The 24,134-nt window shown below is 40.6% G+C and overlaps 1 protein-coding gene across 1 annotated transcript; it reads right to left on the reverse strand.

Moving 5' to 3' along the window:
• Window positions 1-24,053, reverse strand: st8sia4 (ST8 alpha-N-acetyl-neuraminide alpha-2,8-sialyltransferase 4). Its single transcript, XM_084694060.1, has 5 exons — window positions 23,806-24,053; window positions 21,435-21,566; window positions 18,667-18,924; window positions 3,728-4,021; window positions 1-2,123 (listed from the first exon to the last, which is right to left on the reverse strand). Exons 1-5 carry the CDS (start codon window positions 23,919-23,921, stop codon window positions 1,844-1,846), a joined length of 1,080 nt encoding a protein of 359 aa, XP_084550186.1. The 5' UTR covers window positions 23,922-24,053; the 3' UTR covers window positions 1-1,843.
• Between the last annotated feature and the right edge of the window lie 81 nt (window positions 24,054-24,134).

Raw genomic sequence — 24,134 nt, forward strand, 5'->3', positions numbered from 1 at the left:
GCACAAAAAGAAATTTTACGATGTAAAAGAAGAACGTGAAAACAATAATCTGTCAAGTTTGCAAATTGGTATAAAAAAAAATTATGAAAACACCACATTCAACATCTGAAACGACTGACTCAAAAGGACAGAGCTTACATTTTAAAAGATCGCCAGTGTATAAAACACAAACGTTTGAACAGTTAAAAACAATTGAAGAATATGAAAACAGACCTCCTTATTTCTTACAGGAAAAATAAATAAGGCTTTTATGTCACTCTGTGACCCTTGGTGATTCAATAAATTAAGAAGTTAGAGACAAGAGCCGCTGTTCAATGAGAGAATGTATTCAAATCAAATATAGGCCACATAGTTGTAATAGCCTACAGTAATTAATCAACATTCATATTGGATTTCATATTCAATACCATGTATTTACATTTTCACATTCTATGGCCTATATAACAATTTAACAAATCTAGACATATATCCAATTAGATCAAATGTACAGATTGTTAAACTAACTTTATTTTCATAAATTCTTGCCATTACTTAGCAGAATTGCACTGCCTTCATAATGCACTAGGGCCCGGACACAATCATCTCAGGTGCTAGCAACCAGATTTGTCAAATTAATTATATTCCTGAATCTGTTAAAACTCGGCAGGCAATAACAATTCAAGAGCATATTCAGCTCTTCAAGAGAACATAGGCTATCGAACATTAATTTGAATGACCTCATCAACGTTAGGAGGACAAATGCATTACATTCAAGCCGGTTCAAGAAATCTGCAAATGTCTTACACACACACTGCATTTAATTGGTAACATGAGCATACAGTAGTCCAACACATTGTATCAAACCCTTAATGAGTGCTTCTATGTGAAATATGACTGACATGGAAGTACCGTATTTCTTCCACGCCGCCCTCAAATAAACGCCTACCTCGAATAAATGCAGCACCAAAAATGAACATGTAATAAACACCGCCCTTGATTAATCACTGCACCAATTTTTTTAAATCAGAAAACGGTTATTTAATTGGTTAAATTAAAACACAGTAGCCTATTTATTACACAAGTAAATCACAATTGTACAATATAAAATTTCATTTGCCACTCGCGAATTCGCCTTTCGTCAACCCCAAGTTCGCCTGCTACAGATCTGTTGCTGTTGGTGAGTGCTTTCTGCACAGATTTCTGTTTGAAAGCTAAAGTGTAAGAAATACGGTATGTTTCAGATATGTATTATTTTCCTAATAAGGTTTAACTTTATGATTTGCAATTGCTACATATGACAATTCATCCCAAAGGTTTGGGCAAATATACATTCAGTTAAGTTTAACATGGGAGTTTTTAGAAAAGGTGTGTCCAGGCAATTACACATGTGAAAGAGTCATGACTTACAAACTGTATCCAATTGCCCTGATATTTCTAAATCCTATGTTTCCAGTTCAAGAAGAACAATGCAATCCATCTTTGGAATCAAATTTGTGGACACGTTTTTTTCCTCCCCAAATCCAAAAGGTAAAACTGAACAAACCTAGTCATATGCTGTCTCTTAGACAACTACTGAAATGACCCATGAAGTAATAGGTGTGATCAATTTAATAACCTAATTTAAGTGGTTGGTTCCCTGATTTAAAGCTTATAATGCCAAACCAGACATTCACACATTCTGAACAAACCCAATTACATTCTGTTAAGTACCTTAGCATTGTTCATTAAAAAGGCACACTCACTTTTAGTCGTAATATTTGCAATTGTAAAAAAAACGCCCACAAAAACACACCATTCTTAAAACACTGCATTTCCTTAGTTGGTGAATGTCACACAGCTCTTTTTAACATAGTCTGTGAGCACTTTAAGGTGTGCACTTAGAAGTTGTTAACTTCAGGGCGCCTTTGCTGTGTAGCATTTTCAGTGTTTTGAACTCAAGAGGCATCCTGTGAGGACCTGCATTGGAGAAGTATCGATATTTCAGCATATCGTAGTAGTGGTACTTCACCAGATTTCCATTTGCGTCCCTTGGAAAAGGCCAAAATCCGTATAGGTGAATCTCATTGCAGAAGCGAGTGGCCAGAGTGTACATCAACAGTCCAGTACTGGGTCGTTTTATATTGATCTTATTAGTCAACCAGTACCTAGAAAACAAGAACGAATAATTATGCTTTGCAGAGGTTTTACAAATATGCTCAACAATACAAAAGGGATACACACATGCACACTATCATACACAGTATGTACGTGGTACATTAAACCATAAACTTACTAGTTGCGGGGCGTAGGTTTTTTTGTTTGTTGCTTTTTTCTAATAACTGAGGATGCAGCCATAAACTAAAATTTAAGTAAAAGTGGGGGAATAGATTTGCCATTTTCAAAAAGTGAATGTTAAATGAAGTGAATGTACAATGAAACCAACACCCCTGATTTGTAGTGGCAATAAAACTGTTAAATCATATGTGGATAATACGGAGGGTCTTATTTTGGGATGGAACAGAAAATCATACTGGCAATTTAATGGATTGACAGTTTTTTGTGAGCCTCATAGCAATTCATTAATTAAAGAACGATCCATAGTATTGAGATGGTGACGAGACTAGTTGAGGGGGACTTACACCAACATGGAATACACTTTTTTCCTGTGCACGTTACAATGAAAGAACATTTATTTATGTAATGGGAAATCCCAAGAAATGGGGAAATTAAGATATGTGTATATATAGTGACTGTGAACCGGCAAGCCGTATCACACTTCAACCAAACTATATTTAGCACTGTGGCTGGGAGGCAGTTAGATGTTATTGAAAGAGCATGGTGATTGGCTGCTATGGCAACCAACAAGGACACTGAAGGTGCCCGGGAAAGACAGACCAGGGCCCAAGGGTGCCATAGCTGGGCTAAAGATTAGCTAATGAAAATAAACTAATCAATCAATACAATTCTTGAGCTAAATGTAGGCTATATCAGAAGCGACCTCCAAAATGATCATGCCATCATGCTCAATCTGTGTTCAGTACAATCATGACAGCTATTCAAAGTCAGGGTCTTTGATGACTTGGAGTATCACAGCACAAGTGCTAGGACCAGCCCTCGCCCCCCCATATAATCTAATTCATACAGCTGATACATTCTGTACGTATAAACTCATTTGAAAGACATTACCATCTCATAACGTTATTTTATATTTTCATTCTAGCTTCTTCAGAGGAATTTTGTATACTTAATGTATACTGCTAAACTTGTGAGCGTACTCCAACAGAAATGGTGCACATTGGGCAAGCACGAGGAACAGCTGGCTAAATGCGGGAGATATAATCACAGGGTTGTCCTCTCTCACATGCTGGGCTGGTGCCATTGTGCAGGAACACAGCAGGTAGCTAGAGACCCTCCACGCACAAACTCCTACCCATTTGATTAGAGTGCAATAACCTTCTCCCCTGGCTACCCCAAATTCAATATGTATGCACATTGGTTTGACTCTCCATAACACTCCCTTTGAGTGTTCATACTTTATTTGCAGGGTTGTACTACATTTTCTATTTCATGAACAAAACAGAGGTAATCTTTGTATAGTTTTTCAACTTGATATAAATGCTGTTTAGAAAGTCTTTAGGCCACTTTTATACTGTGCTCTAGAACCAACCTTGTTTGGGTATCGATAGTGTATGTATGTTTTCAAATCCATAGGATTTTTCATACTTGTACACAGTACTCTGTGTAGTAACATGCACACCTCAGAACTCACCCTCGGACTGCATGTACCAGTCTGAGGGACGGGTATGCCGTCTTCACCCTCAGCTTGCGCTTGACGATAAGCTCATTGACGCACTCCACATGCTTCTCACCGCCCTTCACCATGAAGGCAGGAATCCAGAGAACACTGTTGTTAAGCATCCGCAGGCGCTGGACGAAGCGTTCCGCGTCACTGACATTCTTCAGGCCACCATAGGCCCGCTGGATGACCGATGGATTCATAGTGGTGAAATCAGACCTCACGCCCACGTCGTCAGCATACTCAGTCAACGGCGCAAGGTTGCATCTAAAGCCAGTTGAGCAGGCAGAAGAGATAGATGAAAAGGATTATAGGGAAATGGCAAGAAAGCAAATAGCTGCCAATTACTAGGGTGTACAGCATCATCTTAAAACCTTTGCTGCATCTCATAGCAAGTAAGCAAAATTTACAGTGAGTCTACAAAGTTACTTCAACATAAATATAGTTAAATTGCATACACAAAGAACGTCTTTTTTATCCGATTAACCCATTAAATCTACAATTATCCATTGCTTTCCTTCCTTTTGGTCTCGAACACGCAAAAGACTACCAGTTCCTTTCCAAGGGCCATCAGGCTTCTGAATGGGACATTGATATGGACATTGATACACTGTCGACACTCACACTAGTCACTTTCAGCTACTGGTTGCACTATCAGCACTATATATTGCACTAATTGTACCCTACTTGTCTTTAGGTTAGTATAGGTTATTATGTGTATTAGAGGTTGAGTATATTGTATTATATATTATTTTGTACATTTAGGAGGTCTATTATATTATATTTTAGCTCATCATAGGTGTAACCTATTTTCTGAGTACCTATATGTCATGTTATGGCCAGTTGCTTTGCGATGTCTTGTCCTAAGAATTTCAGTCCCCAGTCTGACCTTGTGTTGTTCTGTGCATCTGACAATAAAAGACTTGAACTCAAACTTCCTGCCACTGACTTTGGTTTGTGGTTCATAACAGTTGTGACTCTGCTTTACATTTGTTCAATGAATAAACATTATGGCGTCAGATTTATATCATAAATTGAGAACGTAGATCATTTCACATGCAGAGATATTAACTCATTTGAACTTTTCACTCGCAAAATATAAGCACAAATTCAACAACCAAGAGTTGTACAGACAACTGCGAGCAAGCGACACGCTCTCATAGGTTAACTGCGTGTGTAGTGAAATTCTGCTTCAGGAGTGGAGTTTTGCTCATGCAGTAGTGATATGTTGTTCATGAATGATTCGTTCATTTAGAACAAATCTTAAGTCGACTCAGGAGAAGCCATCTCAGATAAGGCTTGGCGATATATAAAAAAAATCTTTATAAAGATATAAAGATATCTTGATAATCTAAAAATGTACGATATTCGATATATATCTCGATATGTTTGCAATTGTAATGAACCCTTGTGTCATCTTCGGGTCATTGTGACCCTTCAGTCATTGTGACCCCCCCACGTGTTGTGACAACTTTACCTCATACAAAAATAAAGTGAAGCATTTTCTTTAACCGTCGGGCTGTCTCACACGCCCCACTGCACGAAGGTTAAAAGAAAATGCTTTTTATTGTTTTTTTATTGCGTAAAGTTGTCGCAGCACAACGATGGGTCGTTGTGAACCTTTGGGTCATTGTGACCCAAAGATAACACAAGGTTTTATTTGCCCCCCATTAGAAAACAACGAAAACTATTTAGGTAGAACAGCTATTGTTACAAAGTACAAAATGTGCAGTGCAAATTTGGAACAATTCATGTAGAGGTCCTTATGTGACAAAGGAGAGCAAACGAGAGTGCCTGTGCGCGTGCAATTTTCAGTTTATGCACATGCTCTTTGTGATGCTGCAGACTACACTTAAGGGCTCTACGATAATGTTGTCACCAAGGAATACATGTGCTCCTAAATGAAAACATTTCGGAGCACACAAAGAAATTTAGGATCAGTGTTTTTTTTTTGTATTCGTTTATTAAACATAACTTAACACAGGGGCGTCGTTAGACCCTTTTGACAGGGGCACATGCCCAGTATAAATCTGCTGTGCCCTCGTAAAATCTTAAGTTAGAGTTTTAACAATTTACTTTATTAGTCAGTGCATTAATTAAGGTTGATAATCCCGAAAAAATATACAGAATATTTCAAATCAACGCTTGTAAAATCAAAGCAGTTTAACCAAAAACACAAAGCTTGCATTAACTATAGATGTCCCTGCCAAAACTGATATCAAACTTGCATCCTTGAACTGTTATATAGTGGGTTAAGCAAGGGGAGTTTCTATAGCCTACTTGTGCATTGTGCGTAACACGCTTGGAAGAAGGGATATGAATAGGGGCCTTTGCCCCAGTACAGTTTTATGTCTAACAATGCCACTGACTTAACAGTTAATGCTAGACAGCAACTTTCACTCTGATAGAACTAGAACAAATAGTTTAAGAAACATGTATATAGTTAGTTCATATTTTCTTAAAATACTGGGATATTATAGACTATGTAGGCACGCCACAGATTAAAAGGCTTGGTAGTCCAAGCTAAGTAGACCCAGAGCCATATAAGAAGAGAGTTGGGACACTTCCATAGACTACCATTGTAATCGAAGAAGGCAGAAGTAAGCGTGTCATTTGCGACCTATAGTCCCAAACATTGTATTTTGCAACGTTCAACCCCATTCATGTTTAGTGTTACGAATCAAGTTAGCTGTTTTGAAAATATTTTTAAAAGTAATGTAGTAATTTGATCAATTTACCAGCAACTTGCTTCGTAACACTGAACATGAATGGCATAATAGTTTGTGAAAGACCCAGAGAAACACAAATTTCAGACGCGGCAAAATCACAGACAATTTTGGAATCCCTGCCGGAACGCATTTTTTAGGTCTCGAAAAGAGGACATGTCAAGGTAAAAGAGGACGTCTGGTCATCCACATTTTTTATAACCAGCTTTACTTAAAGTTTATTGTAAGATATAGCTTGTTAGATTCTAAATGCACATCCGATTAGAGCTAGCAACAATGAATTGCAGATTAAGGGGTCCCCTATCGTCCAGCTAGCTGTTGATGCTCGGCAGGAATTTCAGGTCCACTCACTAAAAACAAACTTGACCCTCTCACTGGACACACAGGGCTCTCAAGTGTCACGCATTGAGCGTGACAGTCAATCATTTCAGTCTTTTGTCACCCCCTTCCGCCACACATTGTATTTCTCACGCAGAAAAAAAATATTTATAATATATTTAATATTGTGCAGCAGCCAACCAAAATTCTTCTGGCCCCGCCACTCTAACTATGGAACAGGCAGGAGTCAAGCGCGTCTCCCCTGGTGTTCTTAGTCGAGCTTGCCACTTATCAGCCAATCCAATTGCACCATTGTTTCTGGGTAAGATTAAATGCAACAACCGATGGAAAAAAAGCACATCCTGTAATTTTTCACGTGACACTGCTACAGCGTCTCCCGAAAGTTTCGTTCTACTACAGTGCAAACCACTGGAGCTCGAGCATCACTTTGAGCAGTCATGATCAGTGGCGTCTTAATGCACGCTTACCGCCTCAACCAATCAGGGGCCTCTTAATAATAATACAAAATAATAATAATGATGATAAACGTCCGTATTTGCGGTGTCATTAGTCTGCTCTAAAGTGGCATCCGGTGGTGGATGTGGAGGGAGGCCCCCCTCCCCTCTCCCTTATCTTAACAACATTTAACAAAACTATAGAGGGTAGAGTGTGCTTGCTTGTGTCGGTTGCAAATGGGTTCATTTATGAAACAAGCTGAAACCCTTTGAGTCAAGCTATTTTAACGTTGTCACCAACGGCAGTAATTGTCAGATGGAATCGCGATTCAAACAGTAGCTACCATCTGCCAACTGAAAATATGCCCCTAAATGCGACTTTTTGGTCTCAGTCAGTCTAGAGCCCTGAGTGGGGAAGCTGAATTGTGCTACGAGCAAGCTAGCCTAGCTGCTGTTGCTAACCAAACTACACTGAGGGGACTGTTTGAATGCGCTGGAAATTTAAAACGTTTCTTTTGACATACATTTTAGGCTGTGGCATTGAAGACAGTGACGCACCACACAAGCTTGAGTTTAAATACATTTTTTAACTTAATTATGTGACATTACCTACTGTACATGCAAGTCTTGAATTGCTTACATTTAGTCGTTTAGCAGACGCTCTTATCCAGAGCGACTTACAGTAAGTACAGGGACATTCCCCCGAGGCAAGTAGGGTGAAGTGCCTTGCCCAAGGACACAACATCATTTGGCACGGCCGGGAATCGATCTGGCAGCCTTCAGATTACTAGCCCGATTACCTCACCGCTCAGCCACCTGACTCCCTAAATGTATAATGCTTAAATGTATAATGCTGCTACACCATGGCACAATACCCCAGATAGCAAGAGGACATTGAATTCATGTTGATTTTCCATCTAAATCATCAGAATGGTTGAGATTGAAATCTCAATGCTAAATAAACGTTAAATCACTATTCCAATATCGAGGAAACACAGTGTACATTGGAACAACATTGATTTATAGTTGTCCTGATTAATTGATTAAACATCGATTTGTAGTTGACCGGGTAAACAGCAACATTGTTAAAGTCATTGAATTATAGTTGACTGGTAACTGAAAACTGATTATAGAGCTAGTTGACCGGGAACAATGATTAAAAAGTCATTGAATTATAATTGACCGGGAAATATGATCGAAAGGTCATTGAGTTATAGTTGACCGGGAAATATGATCGAACGGACACAAACAATGACAACTTGACTGCTGTTAGAAAAACGTTTCCCAGATAAATAACATCATTTTTTCATGCGTGTCTGTAACTTAAACAGTTTTCTTAAACAGTTTGCTCGGAACAAGTAGTTCATAGATGTAGCCGGTGTGTATCGGTGAAACCCACTCCTCAGGTACGTAAAAAACTACCCGCGTCAACATATTGCTAGCGTTTTGTTGGCGCAGTTGGTAGTGGTGGCGGTTCGTATGTCAGAGGTGGCAGGTTTGTAGTGCAGGTTTGTAGTTCCAGTGCAGGACCAACTTAGGCCCGATACCTCAGACGGAGCTTGCAATATCACGTCTGTTACATAGTCCTAATCATATTTTCGTTATCACTCGATGACTGACATATTGTCACATTATAAACATCTCTTCTCCAAATAGGCTTAATAATTGTATTAGCACTAAATACATAAGTGTTTTGCATAGTCGATGTTAAAGGTCACTTTTAAAATAATGTAATTAATTTGGACCCACTGACAGGGGGGAGAATGTCACTCTTGCCTGTCTTCAAAACTTGAGAGCCCTGCATATTGCATAATAAAATGTTTTATTGATTGCAATTGGTTGCCTTGTATATTCTGTTCTATTTACCAAACTCCTTTCTTGTCTTCAATTGAGCTGGTGTGAGCTACATTATGGTAGCTAGCAAAGCCATTTCTAGCTCCGCTTCACAATATGTCTGCCTAGTGTTATGAGTTAATGTAATACATAAATGTTAATAAAGTATCAGACATATACTGTACATAATACAACACACCAGTAACCAATTGATATTATGTGTAGGCTATACCGAAAATGTCAGTAAATCAAGATGCTGCTGCTGTCTGTCCCGTTGAAAACCATTCAAACAGGTTGCCAGCAGTGTTTTTTTGCGAGCTACTTGAACCAAGTGATCACGTGTCGGCGAGATCAAAGTGTCGTAGCCCTCTTTTTATATGGCTCTGGCCCATTGGTTGCGAATCGTCGTTCGCGCGTCATTATGCTATGTTCACATTGTGCAGCCGCGACTCCGTCACTTCCTTTCCATGTGAAATCAATGGTATGCTTCACTTCATCGCGCTGTTGTTCCGTGTGTACAGATTGATATAGATAGATAGCTAGATTATCATACCTTACTTCACACGACTGTCAAGCAGGCTCAACTGCGCATGTCGGTTGCAAAAGATGAACTTCTCCCGGGTCTATTACACTTGGAGTGTCGATCAAGTCATCATATATCTCTGACCACTGGATTGCGGGGCTTGACATTAACTTTTTGAGGCACTTGTCCTTTGGACAAGTACATTTACGTTTCACTTGTCTATGCTCAAAAGCCACTTGACCCCAGATACCTTTAAATAACCTGACCAAGTGATCGGGCAAAACTAGCCTGGCTAACGGAGGTCGCTTTCTCAGGCAAATGATGAATGAAACAGGTTTGGTTAAAAAAATCAGAGATGCTGGCTAGCAGGCTCGTATCTAGAATAGGCAGTCCTCCCAGACGTTTCTGGTGTAGAATGGAGTGAAATACAACATTATGCACACTGCCAGTGAGCGACCCGAGTCTGACTGTGGCTAATGTCAAAATGGGGACACAATCACTCTCAGATTGCCAGTTTTAAACAAATCACAAAAATAAAATAGGACCAGCTGGCTGAAAGCAGAATTCCCATATCTCTTGAAAGCTGCCCTGCTCGACATTTTAAATGTTGAATTGACTGTAAAACTGTAAAATTATGAACTTTGTGACATGACGTGAAGACATTGCTGACGCCCAACTATGCGGTCTACCGGGCGACATTCTCACTTGAATTTCAAGACTTTCGTCATCATGTCATGTCATCATCTACCGCTTGTCCGGGGGTCGGGTCGCGGGGTCAGCAACCTAAGCAGGAAGGCCCAGACTTCCCTCTCCCCGGCCACTTCCACCACCTCTTCCTGGGGGACCCCGAGGCGTTCCAAGGCCAGCCGAGAGACATAGTCCCTTCAGCGTGTCCTGGGTCTTCCCCGGGGCCTCTTCCCAGTGGGACGTGCCCAGAACACCTCACCAGGGAGGCGTCCAGGAGGCATCCTGATCAGATGCCGGAGCCACCTCAGCTGGCTCCTCTCAACGCGGAGGAGCAGCGGTTCTACTCTGAGCCCCTCCCGGATGACCGAGCTTCTCACCCTATCTCTAAGGGAGAGCCAGGACACCCTGCGGAGAAAGCTCATTTTGGCTGCTTGTATTTGCGATCTCGTTCTTTCGGTCACTACCCATAGTTTGTGACCATAGGTGAGGGTAGGAACGTAGATCGACTGGTAAATAGAAAAAATACTTTGATGATCCAAATAAAAATTCTAATGTGACTGATCAATGGGGAATCGCTTTCTCTCTTAAAGGCTGTCCTCCTCAACCTTTTTGGCCTTTTTAAATCTAACTATTTGTATGATCCGTGTGGTCCTTTTGCCGTTTAAAATGCTATCCTTTCCCGGTTTTCTGCAACCACATTGTAAACATTCGGGATGCGCGCACAAACAAATAATTGGTCTATTGACAACAGCCTGTCACTCGCACACTGTGCTCGTGAATTATTTTTCAAGTTCGCACATACCTATTTTAGGCGCAAAGGCACTTGTCTAAATAATGGGGAGATAAGGTGGAAACACTGAGTGTGTACCCGACAGTTGTTCTCCAGATAGTTTTCCAACAATATGTCCCAAGCTGCATAGCAAAACGTGATCTCTTTATGAATCCCTCACATCTTAAATCCTCTGAAAAAGACATGACAGAATCAGAATTAGCTTTATTTGCCATGTAATAAGTCATGTTATAAGACAGTGCAATATGACTGTTGATGGATAAATATAAATTAAAGGGTTAATGACAGGGGGAGTCCTTAGCCTTGTTGATGAGGCCAGTTGCGGATGGGAAGAAACTGTTTTTATGGCGTGAAGTTTTGGTCCTAATGGACTGCAGCCTCCTGCCGGAGGGGAGTGGCTTGAACAGTGTGTCCAGGGTTGGAGGAGTCGGACATACAATCTTCCTTGCTCGCCTCAGGGTCCTAGAAATGTACAGGTCCTCGAGGGAATTAAGATTTCAGACGATTACCTTTTCAACAGTGGCAGCAGCGTACCAGATGGAGATGGAGGAGGTGAATATGGGCTCAGTGATGGCTGTGTAGAAGTGCACCATCATTGTCTTTGGCAGGTTTAATTTCTTCAGCTGCCGCAGGAAGTACATCCTCTGTTGTGCTTTCTTGATGAGGGAGCCAATGTTCAGTTCCCACTTGAGGTCCTGGGAGAGGGTAGTGCCCAGGAAGCGGAAGGACTCCACAGTGTTGACTGGGTAAATGGCAGGGCTCGACATTGACTTTTTGAGGTACATAAATGTTTCACTTGTCCATGCACAAAAGTCACTTGTCTGGGTAAAGATTTATCCTATTATAAAAAATGTTTTGGTGTTGACGTTAGCTAGCTAGCATCGGCAGCTGTGTCCCAAGCAAGCATTAGCAGCATTTGTATCGGTTAAATGTACGTAGTTAAATATCAGCTAATATTCAACTTAAGTACACACCTTTTAAGGATCCCTTGGTAAATTAGCCTCTGCCGGGTACAAAGTGAAATTATAGAAAAAAACACCAACATTTAGTGGCAAAATCCATTGTTATGTCTACAAAATTATTTTTGATATATTATAAGTTTAGCCAGCTTGCAAATACTGAGGATAGCCTACCGAAGTTGAGTTAGCCAATGTCGTTAGTGATGCTAGCTAATGTTAGTTTGCTAGCTGTATAAAACATTTCACTGGGTCTTGCAGCTGTTTAATTTACTGAAATTTTGAAATGTTATGTTCTACTAGCTATTTGCCTACTTTAGCAAGTCACAGTATTTCCAAGCCCTGATAGTGCAACTGAGACGACACAGTAAATAATTTCTCAATTAAGTGTTCAGCAAAATCAAGTGTTGAGCATTAAATTAGCTGCACGGTGTTTAGAGATCTTGGTACAAAGCCACTTTGTGTTTTGGTAATGCAGAATTTGGTCAAATAGACCGAATGAGTGGCACATAACGTGAAGTAACATGGCATTTTATTTTGTTTGAGTTTTAACTTGTCCAGTGGGGCAAGTAAATTTGTCTTCCACTTGCCCTACAAAAAAATCCACTTGTCCCAGACAAGCCTTAAAGTGGAACTGAACTGCTTAATGAAGTATGGCTCATATAATTATTAAAATAAAATCACAAAACTTCTGACAACTAAAACAGTAAAATGTTCCATTTGTTAATAAAAACGTTTTAAACTTTACTATTTAACTAATGGGCGCGGCCATCTTTGAATCGTCATGTCTGTGACGTCACGAGAATGGTTAGGTACTGTGACTGCCGGCTGCTAGCAGTCATCAAGATAGACATTGGTAGATTTTCTGGTAGAACAGAGGTATAAATGGCTTAAACGAACCAGCTAAAACAAGGTGGAAAGTAGGATCTTACTGGCTGGTTGTACAAACACATTTTACAAGACAGAAGGCATTCACTATCATGTCCTACCCAAGCGGCAACCAGTTTTACGAAAATGGCTATACAGCACCAAAGCCCGCCAGTTGCCCCCGGATTCAGCGTTTGCAGGGATCACTTTACAGAAGTGGTTTATATTTATAAACCTGTTAAATACGCTAACGTTAATACACACCCTGGCGTTTTTGACATAGCTACGCTTGCTAGCTCTACATTAGCTCCTATAAATTCACATCTGATTGTAGCCAAAGCTAGCTCTGTTACGTAACGTTTCCTACACTGTAGTTTGTTTAACCTCGCAGCGAACAAGTTATCAACTCAACCAGTGAGCATGTTTCACACAACTTGAAGGGGCTACTAGTAACTGAAACTTAGGCAACCAGCTATGCGTAGGGCGCTTCAAACTTATTGTCAGATGCACAGAGCAACAGAGGGTCAGACCCAGCATAGGTTACACATATGATAAGCTAACATAAAAGGTCTTTCTCCTCACACAGCATGGGAAAGAACCTGTGCTCAATGATGAACGATCATTTTGGTGGACCACTAACACCCAGGTTATGCAGGTCTGCCGCTTTGATCAGATCTATTCTGTCTGTTGGCATTGTCTGCAGTTACGACAAGTAGCTAGCTATACACCACTCGGTGTTGTTCAACTTGTCAGTGTTAGCTAACTATATTAATCTTCCGACAAAAACACATATTCTGCAACATATGGGACAACTGCGGTCCTGCGGGTACATAATTACGTATTGGTTCGGAAGCATACGCCATAGAATGAACAGGGATAGGTATGATGGGTTGATTTTCTTCAATTTTTAATGCAGTTTGACGGGTTGAAATTGAGAGCAACCATTCTCGTGACGTCAAATGTGTACGTCATTTAAACATGGCGGCGCCCAGTTCTTTTTAAGTACATAATTTAAACACTAGAGATTTCGATTATTTATAGAATATGGCATACAGTTGTATGTTATATATTTTTTTATGTTATATATTTTTTTAAGTCATTAGAAGTATATACTATTATAATATCAGTGTGTCTAATCGCAGTTCAGTTCCACTTTAATGCCGAGTCCTGGTGATGGGTCTGAGTGGGGCTGGATTCTTCCACAACCATCTCCACTGTCTTAAGCGCATTGAGCTCCAAGTTGTTCTGGCTGCACCAGGTCACCAGGTTGTCAGCTTCCCACCTATAGTCAGACTAATCCCCACCAGATATGAGCCCAATGAGGGTGGTGTCATCTGCAAACTTCAGAAGTTTTACAGACTGATGACTGGAGGTTCAGCAGTTGGTGTACATGGAGAAGAGCAGGGGGGAAAGGACTCTTGAAAGGTCTGTTAACTTCACCCTCCTGAATGGAGAGAGTCGTCACTGTAGAGGGGGGAGGGGAGGCCACATGGGTGGGAGGGGGTAGATCAGGACAGTCCAATTGTCTTTCAAATCTACAGCAGAACTCGTTCAGTTCGTTGGCCAGGCAGGAGTCATAAGTGGAGTGGGGGGCTCTGGGCTTGTAGTTGGTGATCTGCCTGAGCCCTCTCCAGACAGAAGCCGAGTCGTTAGCAGAGAACTGGCACTTCAGTCTCTGAGTACAGTCGTTTAGCCATTCTCACCGCCTTGCTAAACCTGTTCTTCAACTCCTTGAATTGGTCTCCATCCCCACTCCTAAATGCTTCTTCATTCTCTGACCTCAACCTTCTGAGCTCTGCTGAGAACCAGGGCTTGTCATTGTTGGAGTTCACCCTGGTGTGTGTTGAAATACAGCAGTCCTCACAGAAGCTGATGTATGATGTCACAGCCTCTGTGAGTTCATCCAGACTATTGGTAGCAGTCGTGAACACATCCCAGTCAGTACAGTCCAAGCACGTCGCAAATCCTTCATAGCCTCACTGGTCCACTGTTTTGATGTCCTCACAACAGATTTACAGAGCTTTAATTTCTGCCTGTATGCAGGAATCAGGTGGACCATGGTATGGTCAGAGTGACCCAGTGCTGCACGAGGGACGGCGTGGTAGGCTTTACTGACTGTAGTGTAGCAGTGATCCAGAGCGTTCTCTTCTCTGGTTGGGCATTTGATGAATTGTCTGTATTTAGGGAGTTTGTGGCTGAGATTACCTTTGTTAAAGTCGCAGAGTACGATAACAAGGGAATCCGGGTTTGCTCGCTCCACACTCAGAATCTGGTCGGCGAGCGTGCGTTGGGCCTCTTTGACCTGTGGACCCAGTGCCATGTAAACTCTGACCAAAATGAGTGACGCAAATTCTCGTGGCGAGTAAAAAGGTTTACAGTTTATAAAATGATTCCAGATCCGGAGAACAATGTTGCAGAATCACTGTCACATCTACACACCAGCCACTAATGTAGAAACAAACACCACCACCTTTGGTTTTGCCGGAGAGTGCAGTGTCCCTGTCAGCCCTCACGAGTTGAAAGCCTGCCAGATGTAATGCGGTGTCCGGGATCAAATTGCATAGCCATGTCTCCGTGAAGCAGAAAACCGAAGATGGAAGAAAGTCTCTGTTTTTCACCATCAGTAGCTGAAGTTCATCCATTTTATTGCACAGTGAACGTACGTTGGAGAGTAAAAAACTTGGAAGCAGTGTTCGGATTCCACGTCTGCTTAGCCAAACTAGAGCTACCACTCGCTTTCCCCTTCTTCGGCGTTTCACTGCATGGGCAAAGCCTAGCGCGGCACTGGATAGAATTCCCACTAAATCAGCCACTGGAAGCAGAAATGTGGGAAATAACAGGAGTTGTAGTTCTGATATTTAGAAGTACTTCTCTTGTTAGAGAACCCCAGAAATCTTGGTAAAACACTAAATTAAGAGACAAAACAAGACAAAACAGAGCGCACCTAGCAATCAAGGCAGCCATCATCGGCGCCATCTTGAATGTACAGGAGTATGTACAGTATAGGCGCACTTGACAGCATTTCACAATTGAATGCATGCTGAAACGGCATATAGAACTCAAGACAACTTGTTAAGGCATATGGGGGAATCATTTGAACCCAGCTTCTGGACACAATCCATTTTTATTTAAGTGCTGACCCAATATCTGCCAGACAGTCATTGGAAATAACTGCTAATCTTACCATTACTGTGGCTTGTTTTAAAGGGGTCTTTGATTGCAGAACCGAATTTACCTTGTCACAGTTCTATAATGACAGTTCAGTGGGTGGACAGTTCAGTTCAATGGACATACAGTGAACCTCAAAGTCCATTGACACATCTTTCCTATGCAAATCTCAAAAAAAAAAATATATATATAGCTGTAAAATGGTAGGTTTTGAAAAAGCCACCGAACTGACGTCAGTTCGGTGGCTCCACCTTTTTTGGCTCTAGTTTGTACCTTTGACACGCCCCAAAATTTGCTGCGCACTGCTGTGTACTTCCACAGAATTACAAAGAAGAAAGTTTTTCTAGCATATTGAAAATGGACTACGGTGGTAAATGTAGTGTTGTAGTGTATGTTCATCACAACCGCAAGCTGTAGTATGATGTTGTTGCTAACAGTTATTAGCAATGCTAACATATCCTGCCTGTATCTAGCATCGGTAGAATGTGTGATGATTTAATTTATTGGCAATGTTTCTGACTATGTTTCTTTCAAATAAATAACCTGTGTTGTCATGTAAATCTACAATTCAAGATGCATGTTTGTCCAGATCTCTTTTTCAGCGAGATATCTAGAGCTAACTGAAGCTCAGTTGAATCACGATAGTTTGTTTGCTAAGCTGTAGTGCTAACATTACCCACCTAAATTGATCCTGTTTGCTTCGACAACAGAAGTGGAAACAGAAGTCGATATCTAGTCAATCTGTTGAAAACAGTGTTGTGTAGACACAATAATTTATTTGTACGTTTTTACTTCAAGTCTCCTACTTGTTTCAGTGAGTGCTGTTTGCATTGTTGCGTCTTTGCTTCGCAGCTTCACTCGTTGTAAACCAACCAATCAGCGTGCAGCCCATCAATATATTCATGATCATACCATAAAAGGAGAAAACCTAGCGTTTTTTTCAACAAATTCACAGGAAGCATCAGGGGGCATAGAACAGCACCCTGGCCATTTTCATCCCAACCAATGTTACATACCCTATTCGGAGACCTTTTATTGAGTTCTATATATTACCGACACTTCCACCAGAGTGAGTTATTTTTTTTAAACGGAAGCTAGCTAGCTTTAGTTAGCTTCCATTACCTAGCATAATACTCGTAGCAATGCTACTACCTGCTAGTGTTACTTGTCAGCCTCCTAATTGTAAATTTAGAAGCCATACTATAGCGTTTGTCATATTGTTTTTGTCTATCGGAAAATAGTCGGTTGGAATGTTCAGAATCACACTTGTGAAGGTACTCTGTGGGGCCCGCTTTCGAACGATCACATGTGTGATGCTACTAATTAACAGGTTAAGGAAGAGTGAAATACCCCCAAACCCCAGTCAATCACCCCTTTAAATGAATGCAGGTGTTACACAACACCTTGAAAAATTACATTCCTTCCATTGCTCAATCCGAGCCAAACCGATTCCTGTGGAATGTAAAAAAAACTAAAACTAAAGGACGTTGTCAGGAAGTACTAGTCAGTAAGGGGGTCAGATGGCTGAGCGGTTAGGGAATCGGGCGACAAATCAGAAGGTTGCCAGTTCGATTGCCGGCCGTTCCAGAGACGTTGTGTCCCTGGACAAGGCACTTCCCCATACTTGTACTTACTACCTACTGTACTTTGCGTCTGCTAAAATGACTAAATGTAAAATGTAGTCTTGACTAACTAACTAAGACTAAAGGCATCTGCCTGGCTCATTTTCAAGCATCTCAAGTACTTACACAACTCCCCTGCTGAGTTAGCTCCACTGCCAGTCGCAGAGGTTAAGGCATTGCAGCAAGAGCCTGGGTTAGAATTCAGCCCAGGCCATTTCCTGCATCTCCCCCCCTTTTTTCTCTCCCTTACATTTGTCTCTCTTCACTGTATTCTATCCCATTAAAGCAAAAAGGGCCCGACCCCGACCCTTACCTACGTTGTGGCTACTGTAACATGCATTCATCCAGCCGTACACACCGACTCAGGGCTTTGCTCTGTGACGTGGTCTCATTACCCCTGTGCAGAGAAAGAGGGGTCCTCACACCTACCATGTGGTGCTTCACCTTCCGTGCTCCACAGTGGTGGAAAAATCTACCAATTTCTACCATTCTTCCAACAAGGTCTCAACACATTTCTTCAAGCTCCACCTAGACTTACTATTACAAAAGCATCTTAGCACTGCATTACTTCTGTAATACCTGTATATATATCTTTTCTTGACATTTATGTTTGAGATCCTGTTGTAACACCCTTGTAAGAGACAGCACCCATAAAATTGTGTAGTGTTGCACTTCAGATTACAACCAAACCAATTCTGCACTGAACTATGTTATATTGTATTTAAGATATTATTATTATTGTTGCACAACGCCTGGTAGCTGTGACGTAGTTACTTTGAACTGTGCCTGGATATCAATCCTCGACTCTGAACACCAAAATACTTTGAGAGCTATGCACTTCTGAACCTTGATTTTCTGCCGTAATTTCTATCTGCTCTATTTTTATGTTGGTCTGAATAAAAGAGTCTGATAAATCACTAAACGTAAATACAGCAAGTAAATACAGTAGTAGTTGAAAAAGAAGTACCGTATGACAAAATCATGGCTGTCAATTTCCTTCCCGCAACTGCTGTTGAGAAGAACACCAGAGTTGCCCACCACGGCACAAGTATTAAATCGCTTGTTTTTGAGCGGTGAGACTTCAGGTAGCAAGCTGTGCAGTGTTTGTGAGACGTTCAGCGTCCGACGTCTGTCAAGGACATAATGTATGGTGTCCCCAGGTTTGAAACTGCTCTTCACTACAGAAACATCCCTTTCTGCATCCAGGAAACGAAGAATATCCTTCCTGTAAAAATTGCAAAAAAAGCAGATTAGTGAGCCGTGTTATCTTCTAGATCTTTTGATCTTTATGTTTTACCAATGCTGGGTTTCCCGCAGAAAATGTGTTAGTCAAGGTGATAGTATGAGGTTTGCTGGCGGACCGAGGGGGGGGGGGGGGGGGTAGTTTGGGTCAAAAAAGTTCTGCAGAGAAGGAAATGTGTTTTGTCAAAGCGGCCGCCTTGACTGCAAAGTGCTGTGGGAAACCCTGCAATGCATATCTTAACAAAAGGCATATTCCACATTTAACAGCTAAACTGAACATTATACCCTTAAAGTAGGCTATTCAAGTCTTGTTTTTCACATTTAGTTTGTGGTAAATCTAATTTATATTTGAATATTTAGATCAATCTACATACAATACCTTATAACAGCACGTAAAAAAAAAAGCTTCAGAGGTTATTTGTTTTGTAACATTTATACTAGGTATTCAGACCCTTTGCTATGACACTCCATTTGAGCTCAGTTACTTGTCCTAGAGATATTTCAAAGATGAACGTGCACGTTTCAAAGGAAACGTCCACATGTGGCACTCACTGGCATGAAAGCCAAGCGTTACTTTGGACACAGTTTTATATTTTCTGAAAATGACAATGCTAATTTTCACCTAAAAGATTCTGGGGCTTTTGAGAAAACATTCAGGGCCTCATTTACAAACATTGCGACCGCAGTTTAATCTGCGCCTTTGCCCAACCGTAAATAGCGCACGGTGTATTTCCGCATTTTAAGTGGTATTTATCAAACCAGATACTCGTCGGGCAATCAGCGCTTTACTCCGCCCTTTAGTGTTAATTAGCGCGCCGTTAAAAGACGGGACAAATCGCTATTTCACGCCTACAATGGGCACAATCCTGTTAATAAATGAGGCCCTCAGGGCTGAAGCCCCAGAAGCCGCTCCGCGTGGATGGTGTAGTGATGAATGACATCACTATGACATCACTACAGCCCACAGAAAGTCTGTGACAAGACCTGAAGATCGGAGTTAAGCAATGGTCCCCTATGCAATCTTGATTCAGGAACTGAAACTTCCCCAAACCAAATGTGCAGGTGGAAGAGGCATAGTGCTTGTGCTTTTACAAAGTACTGACAAAAGGGTTCGAATACTTACATACATTTTATATTTACAGATTAAAACATATTTAAGTCATCATTATGAGGTGTGTCTTAATTAGAGAAAAAAATAAACAAACAGATATAATACATTTTGTTTACAATAACAAAATAAAAAATATAGGGGCACATAAAGTTTTGTAGCTTGTTTAGTGTAAAATCCCTTTGGTATTTGTTCATTTTTGAGCCCTGGGAACTTTTAAAAGGAAAGTAGAGGCAACCGTTTCTAGTGCTCAATTTAAGAAGAGGCTTTGAAAGTCTTTTTGATGCGGGATTGAAAAAAAAACTATAATTTCTCAAAATCCTAACACATTGGATTCTAAATCTCCAGTCACATTTTACATGTTACAATTACTTTCATTCAAACTCTCTTGTTAAAACATTCAAATATGCAGAGAAAACCAACATTTGCAGCATCAATGCTAAGCAGAAGTCTAAAGATAGATTACACTGATTATTAAAAGAACCTGTCGCCATGGTATTTGAAACAGAATAAATGCTGTATCAGTGCTTCACCATTAATCTGGAAAAAAATTTGCAAAAGGTTTGTGTAATGACGTTTTGCTGTTTGAGCCTTCTGACATCTTTCTCCAAGGAGTATTATATGCAGCCCTACTTAGAAAATTCCCTAGATAAGAGAGGAACGAAGGGGCAGGTTGCTATTCTTAGCATACAGAGCACATTTTCTCAACAAAAAATGAAGTCTCCTCACCACAAAATGAGGCACACCAGTATGAGCTGTAATGTCAAGACCCTATTAGGTGTGTCCCTGATAGAGGTCAGTGGAGTGACCTCACCAGAGACAGACACTTGTCTGTGTAATTGGACAAGATTGAGAGAAACTATACCTATCTGGGCTGAAGTGAAAATGATGAATTGCACTTTTATATAGAAGTATTGTGGAGTATGCCAGTGTGACTTTCCATTTGTGATTTACACCAAATGGTACTCATTCTCCACACTGATAACATATGGCTTATAGGCTTGTGAGACCCCCCATGATTTTTTAAATCAAGCCCATTGGCTTGTCTCGATATATGTATTATTACATGTAACAAATAAGCCTAAATTTAGTCAAGGTTGTAGATTTGTACTTTGATTCAGTGCCTAATCTACAGAATATGGTGTATATGAATGCAATAAAGTATTAAATTGACCCTGGCAATGTGTCACCCCACTCACCTCAAGAGATCCCGGCTATGTACAGTTTATGACAAGTATTGCTTTAGACAGGGTTAATGAATGAGGTGGGTTATTTTAGGCCCATGTCCCAACACACTGCTCTCCAACCTGCTACAAAAGGCATTTAACTTTGCCCATGCAACCCACTCGAATCCAACATCAATGACACCAAAGGGACATACTCACCTTATCATGACGACTAGCGATGAATTGACTCGCCATCCTTCAACGGAGTGCTGGGGAAAGGAAGGCACTCTCCTGTTGAAGCCTTTCTCTGAGCCGTTAACCATCAGTCTGAAAGTGCTAAATTCACTCTCCCTGAGAATTGTGAGAGGAGAAAAGAAGAGTTGTCAAGTCTGTGTCATTTAGCAAAACCTTATCTGAAACACTTTGACCTTTTTGAAATATAAACAGTTTTTAAGTGTACTCAATACAAATTACATAAACGGTCCAGTCCCATACAACTTGAGGTAAATTCAACACAGCTTATTTTCAACAATAACAGTCTTTTTGTATGCAATTTTACATGCAGTAGTACATTTACATTTATTCATTTAGCAGATGCTTTAATCCAAAGCGACTTCCAAGAGAGAGCTTTACAAAGTGCATGGGTCACTAAGAACAGGATAGCACCAAGCATTGCGGGTAGCCAAAACAAGAAGCACACATTGTGAACAACTAAAAAATAAGTGCCAAAGGGAAGAACCAGTGCTAAAATAAGCACTTCTCACACAAACTAATTCCATTCATTTTTATGGATTGACGATCGTTATTAAGGTATTGGTTATAACAATTTACTAGCATCAAATGAGTAGTACCCTCTTTCTATGTCAGAACTGGGTCTGTGGAATCTTTCATCCTGCTTCATCATTTAAATGTTTTTGTGTATTCTTTAAAAGACTGACACTGGTGTCTTGCAGTCTATTGTCCTTGTTTGAGCTACACTTGGAGTCTTGGCATGCTCAGTTGTAATTCAAGTGCTTGATTTTCACATGAACTTTCTGGAGAGGGGAATTCAATTCCTTACAGTCACCCAGTATAACAAAAACGTTTTAACATATGTATCTGGTGGTTGGAGTTGGACACCATTAACCTAACTTTTGTGTTTTTCGTCAACTCCTCATCCTTGTCCCAACATGCCAACCAATGCTTTGCCTCTGCCTTTGCCTGTCTGTTCTAAATGTTATCACAAAGATTAAACATGTGATCCATAGCTTCTGCAGCTTGATAGCAAATGTCAGAAGACATTTGGTGAGCAATAATTATTTTTAGGTAAAAATCTCTTGTGAAGTTCTTCAGCAGATGTGTACAGTTCATGAGAGGAAATACCCCATTGTCTGAACAACACAAATACTGGAGGTCTTGTTCTGCTTTATTAAACTTGCTAAACGTCTGACAGAATAAAACTGTCTTCTAGATAAAAACATTAACATTTTACGGACTACTTTAAGTGAAATATATTTATATTATTGTAATGGAACAATTTCATATGTCTAGATAATGCAAGCCAAAACTACTCTGCTTAAAAATGATTTCTTCCTGTTTGTTTTACCCACTTTGCTAAAATGCTTTAGAGTGCTAAAGGGGAAACCACAACCAAACCACCTTAAATCTCAAAATGCTACTTTGACTGTTACCAGACAGATACATTGACACACGCCTCAACACCTTCCTGTCTTTCATCCCCTAGTGCAAAAACAACCAAATGTCTGAGCAATTGTCACCATCACAACTGGCACCTAATGCAAAAAATCTAACTTTTTACACTGATACTGCATTTAATTCATGGGAACCTCTCAACTGGAACATCAGTTTGAATGTTCTGGAGGATCTCATTCAACTTGTTCAAGATCTCTTTTAGATGTTCCTTGAAAGTGTGGCACGGGACAGAAATTCTAGTCTTTGGATCTCACGTGTTCTAATTGTAGCTACAAACTATTTTAACAAATAAGCTATTTAGAATTTGTGATTACTTGACTATTGAACTTTAAGTACTGTCTCTTAAAGTGTATATAGCTAGTAGGCCTGTGTATGTAGAAAATAGTACGCTGAGACCAATTTTTCCATGTGGTTTTGACTAAGATATAGCCCCAGTTTGTTTGCCTGGCGGCTCTTGAAGGAGACAAGGTCTCATTGACATAGAAGCACATTCAGATAGGGAGATCATTTCGAAACTCGCCGACAAAAATGCACATACCAACATTTAATGTGTGATTATGTAGCTAACACGCACCTGGTAAAAAAATAACTATGAATACCGCCAATTGCGACAAAATATCATTGTGACAGTGATTGCCTGTTAAGTCCAAACAAAGGAAAATAAGCACCCATCTCAATACAATTGCCATGTACTTGCTGGACCATAGCAGAAAAGTCAAAGTAAGACATTACAAGCAAGACATTACATAAATACAAAGTAATTCTTAAAAACAAAAACAGTAAATTGGCTGTCTTCGACATGTCTATGGTAGACTAGAGAGGCACTGCCGCATGGTGGAATAATAGGCTACCTGTGTGTGTTCTATTGGCCGTATAATGGCAAAAGAACGTATCGTACCCATTGAGCGGAGCTTCCTGGTGTTCTTCACTTCTAGTTATTTCTTTTGTCTTGTAGAAAATCAGAAGGATGCTAATAGTGCAAATAGTCCAACGTTTCCGCGTGAGACGCAACATCTCGGTATTAAAATCTTAACGATAGGTTAATTTAATAATTTCTTCATGGGCAAAACTGTTTTCCCTGCGATGCCCGGGCCAGTTCCTTCTGTTGCACGTATTTCCATTTCTTGCTCAAATGCTCAGCAGCTGCACGCCATGCCCATCCTACAGAGCCCCCTTTGTGATGGAAAAGCAGAGTATCCAATCCCTTCACGCACTTTTGGCTGTCTG

The sequence above is a fragment of the Hypomesus nipponensis genome, chromosome 27, assembly GCF_054491055.1.
Source record: "Hypomesus nipponensis isolate SF chromosome 27, ASM5449105v1, whole genome shotgun sequence".
In the NCBI taxonomy this organism is placed as follows: domain Eukaryota; kingdom Metazoa; phylum Chordata; class Actinopteri; order Osmeriformes; family Osmeridae; genus Hypomesus; species Hypomesus nipponensis.

Bases quoted from the DNA above. Each gene is read 5' to 3' on its own strand.
- st8sia4 (XM_084694060.1), bottom strand. From the start codon at position 23,921: ATGTTGCGTCTCACGCGGAAACGTTGGACTATTTGCACTATTAGCATC. The intron at 4,022-18,666 runs GTACTTCTTTTT...AACTGGCTTTAG, and splicing joins AGCCATGATTTTGTCATACG to ATGCAACCTTGCGCCGTTGA. The intron at 2,124-3,727 runs GTGAGTTCTGAG...CTTGTTTTCTAG, and splicing joins CTGGTACATGCAGTCCGAGG to GTACTGGTTGACTAATAAGA.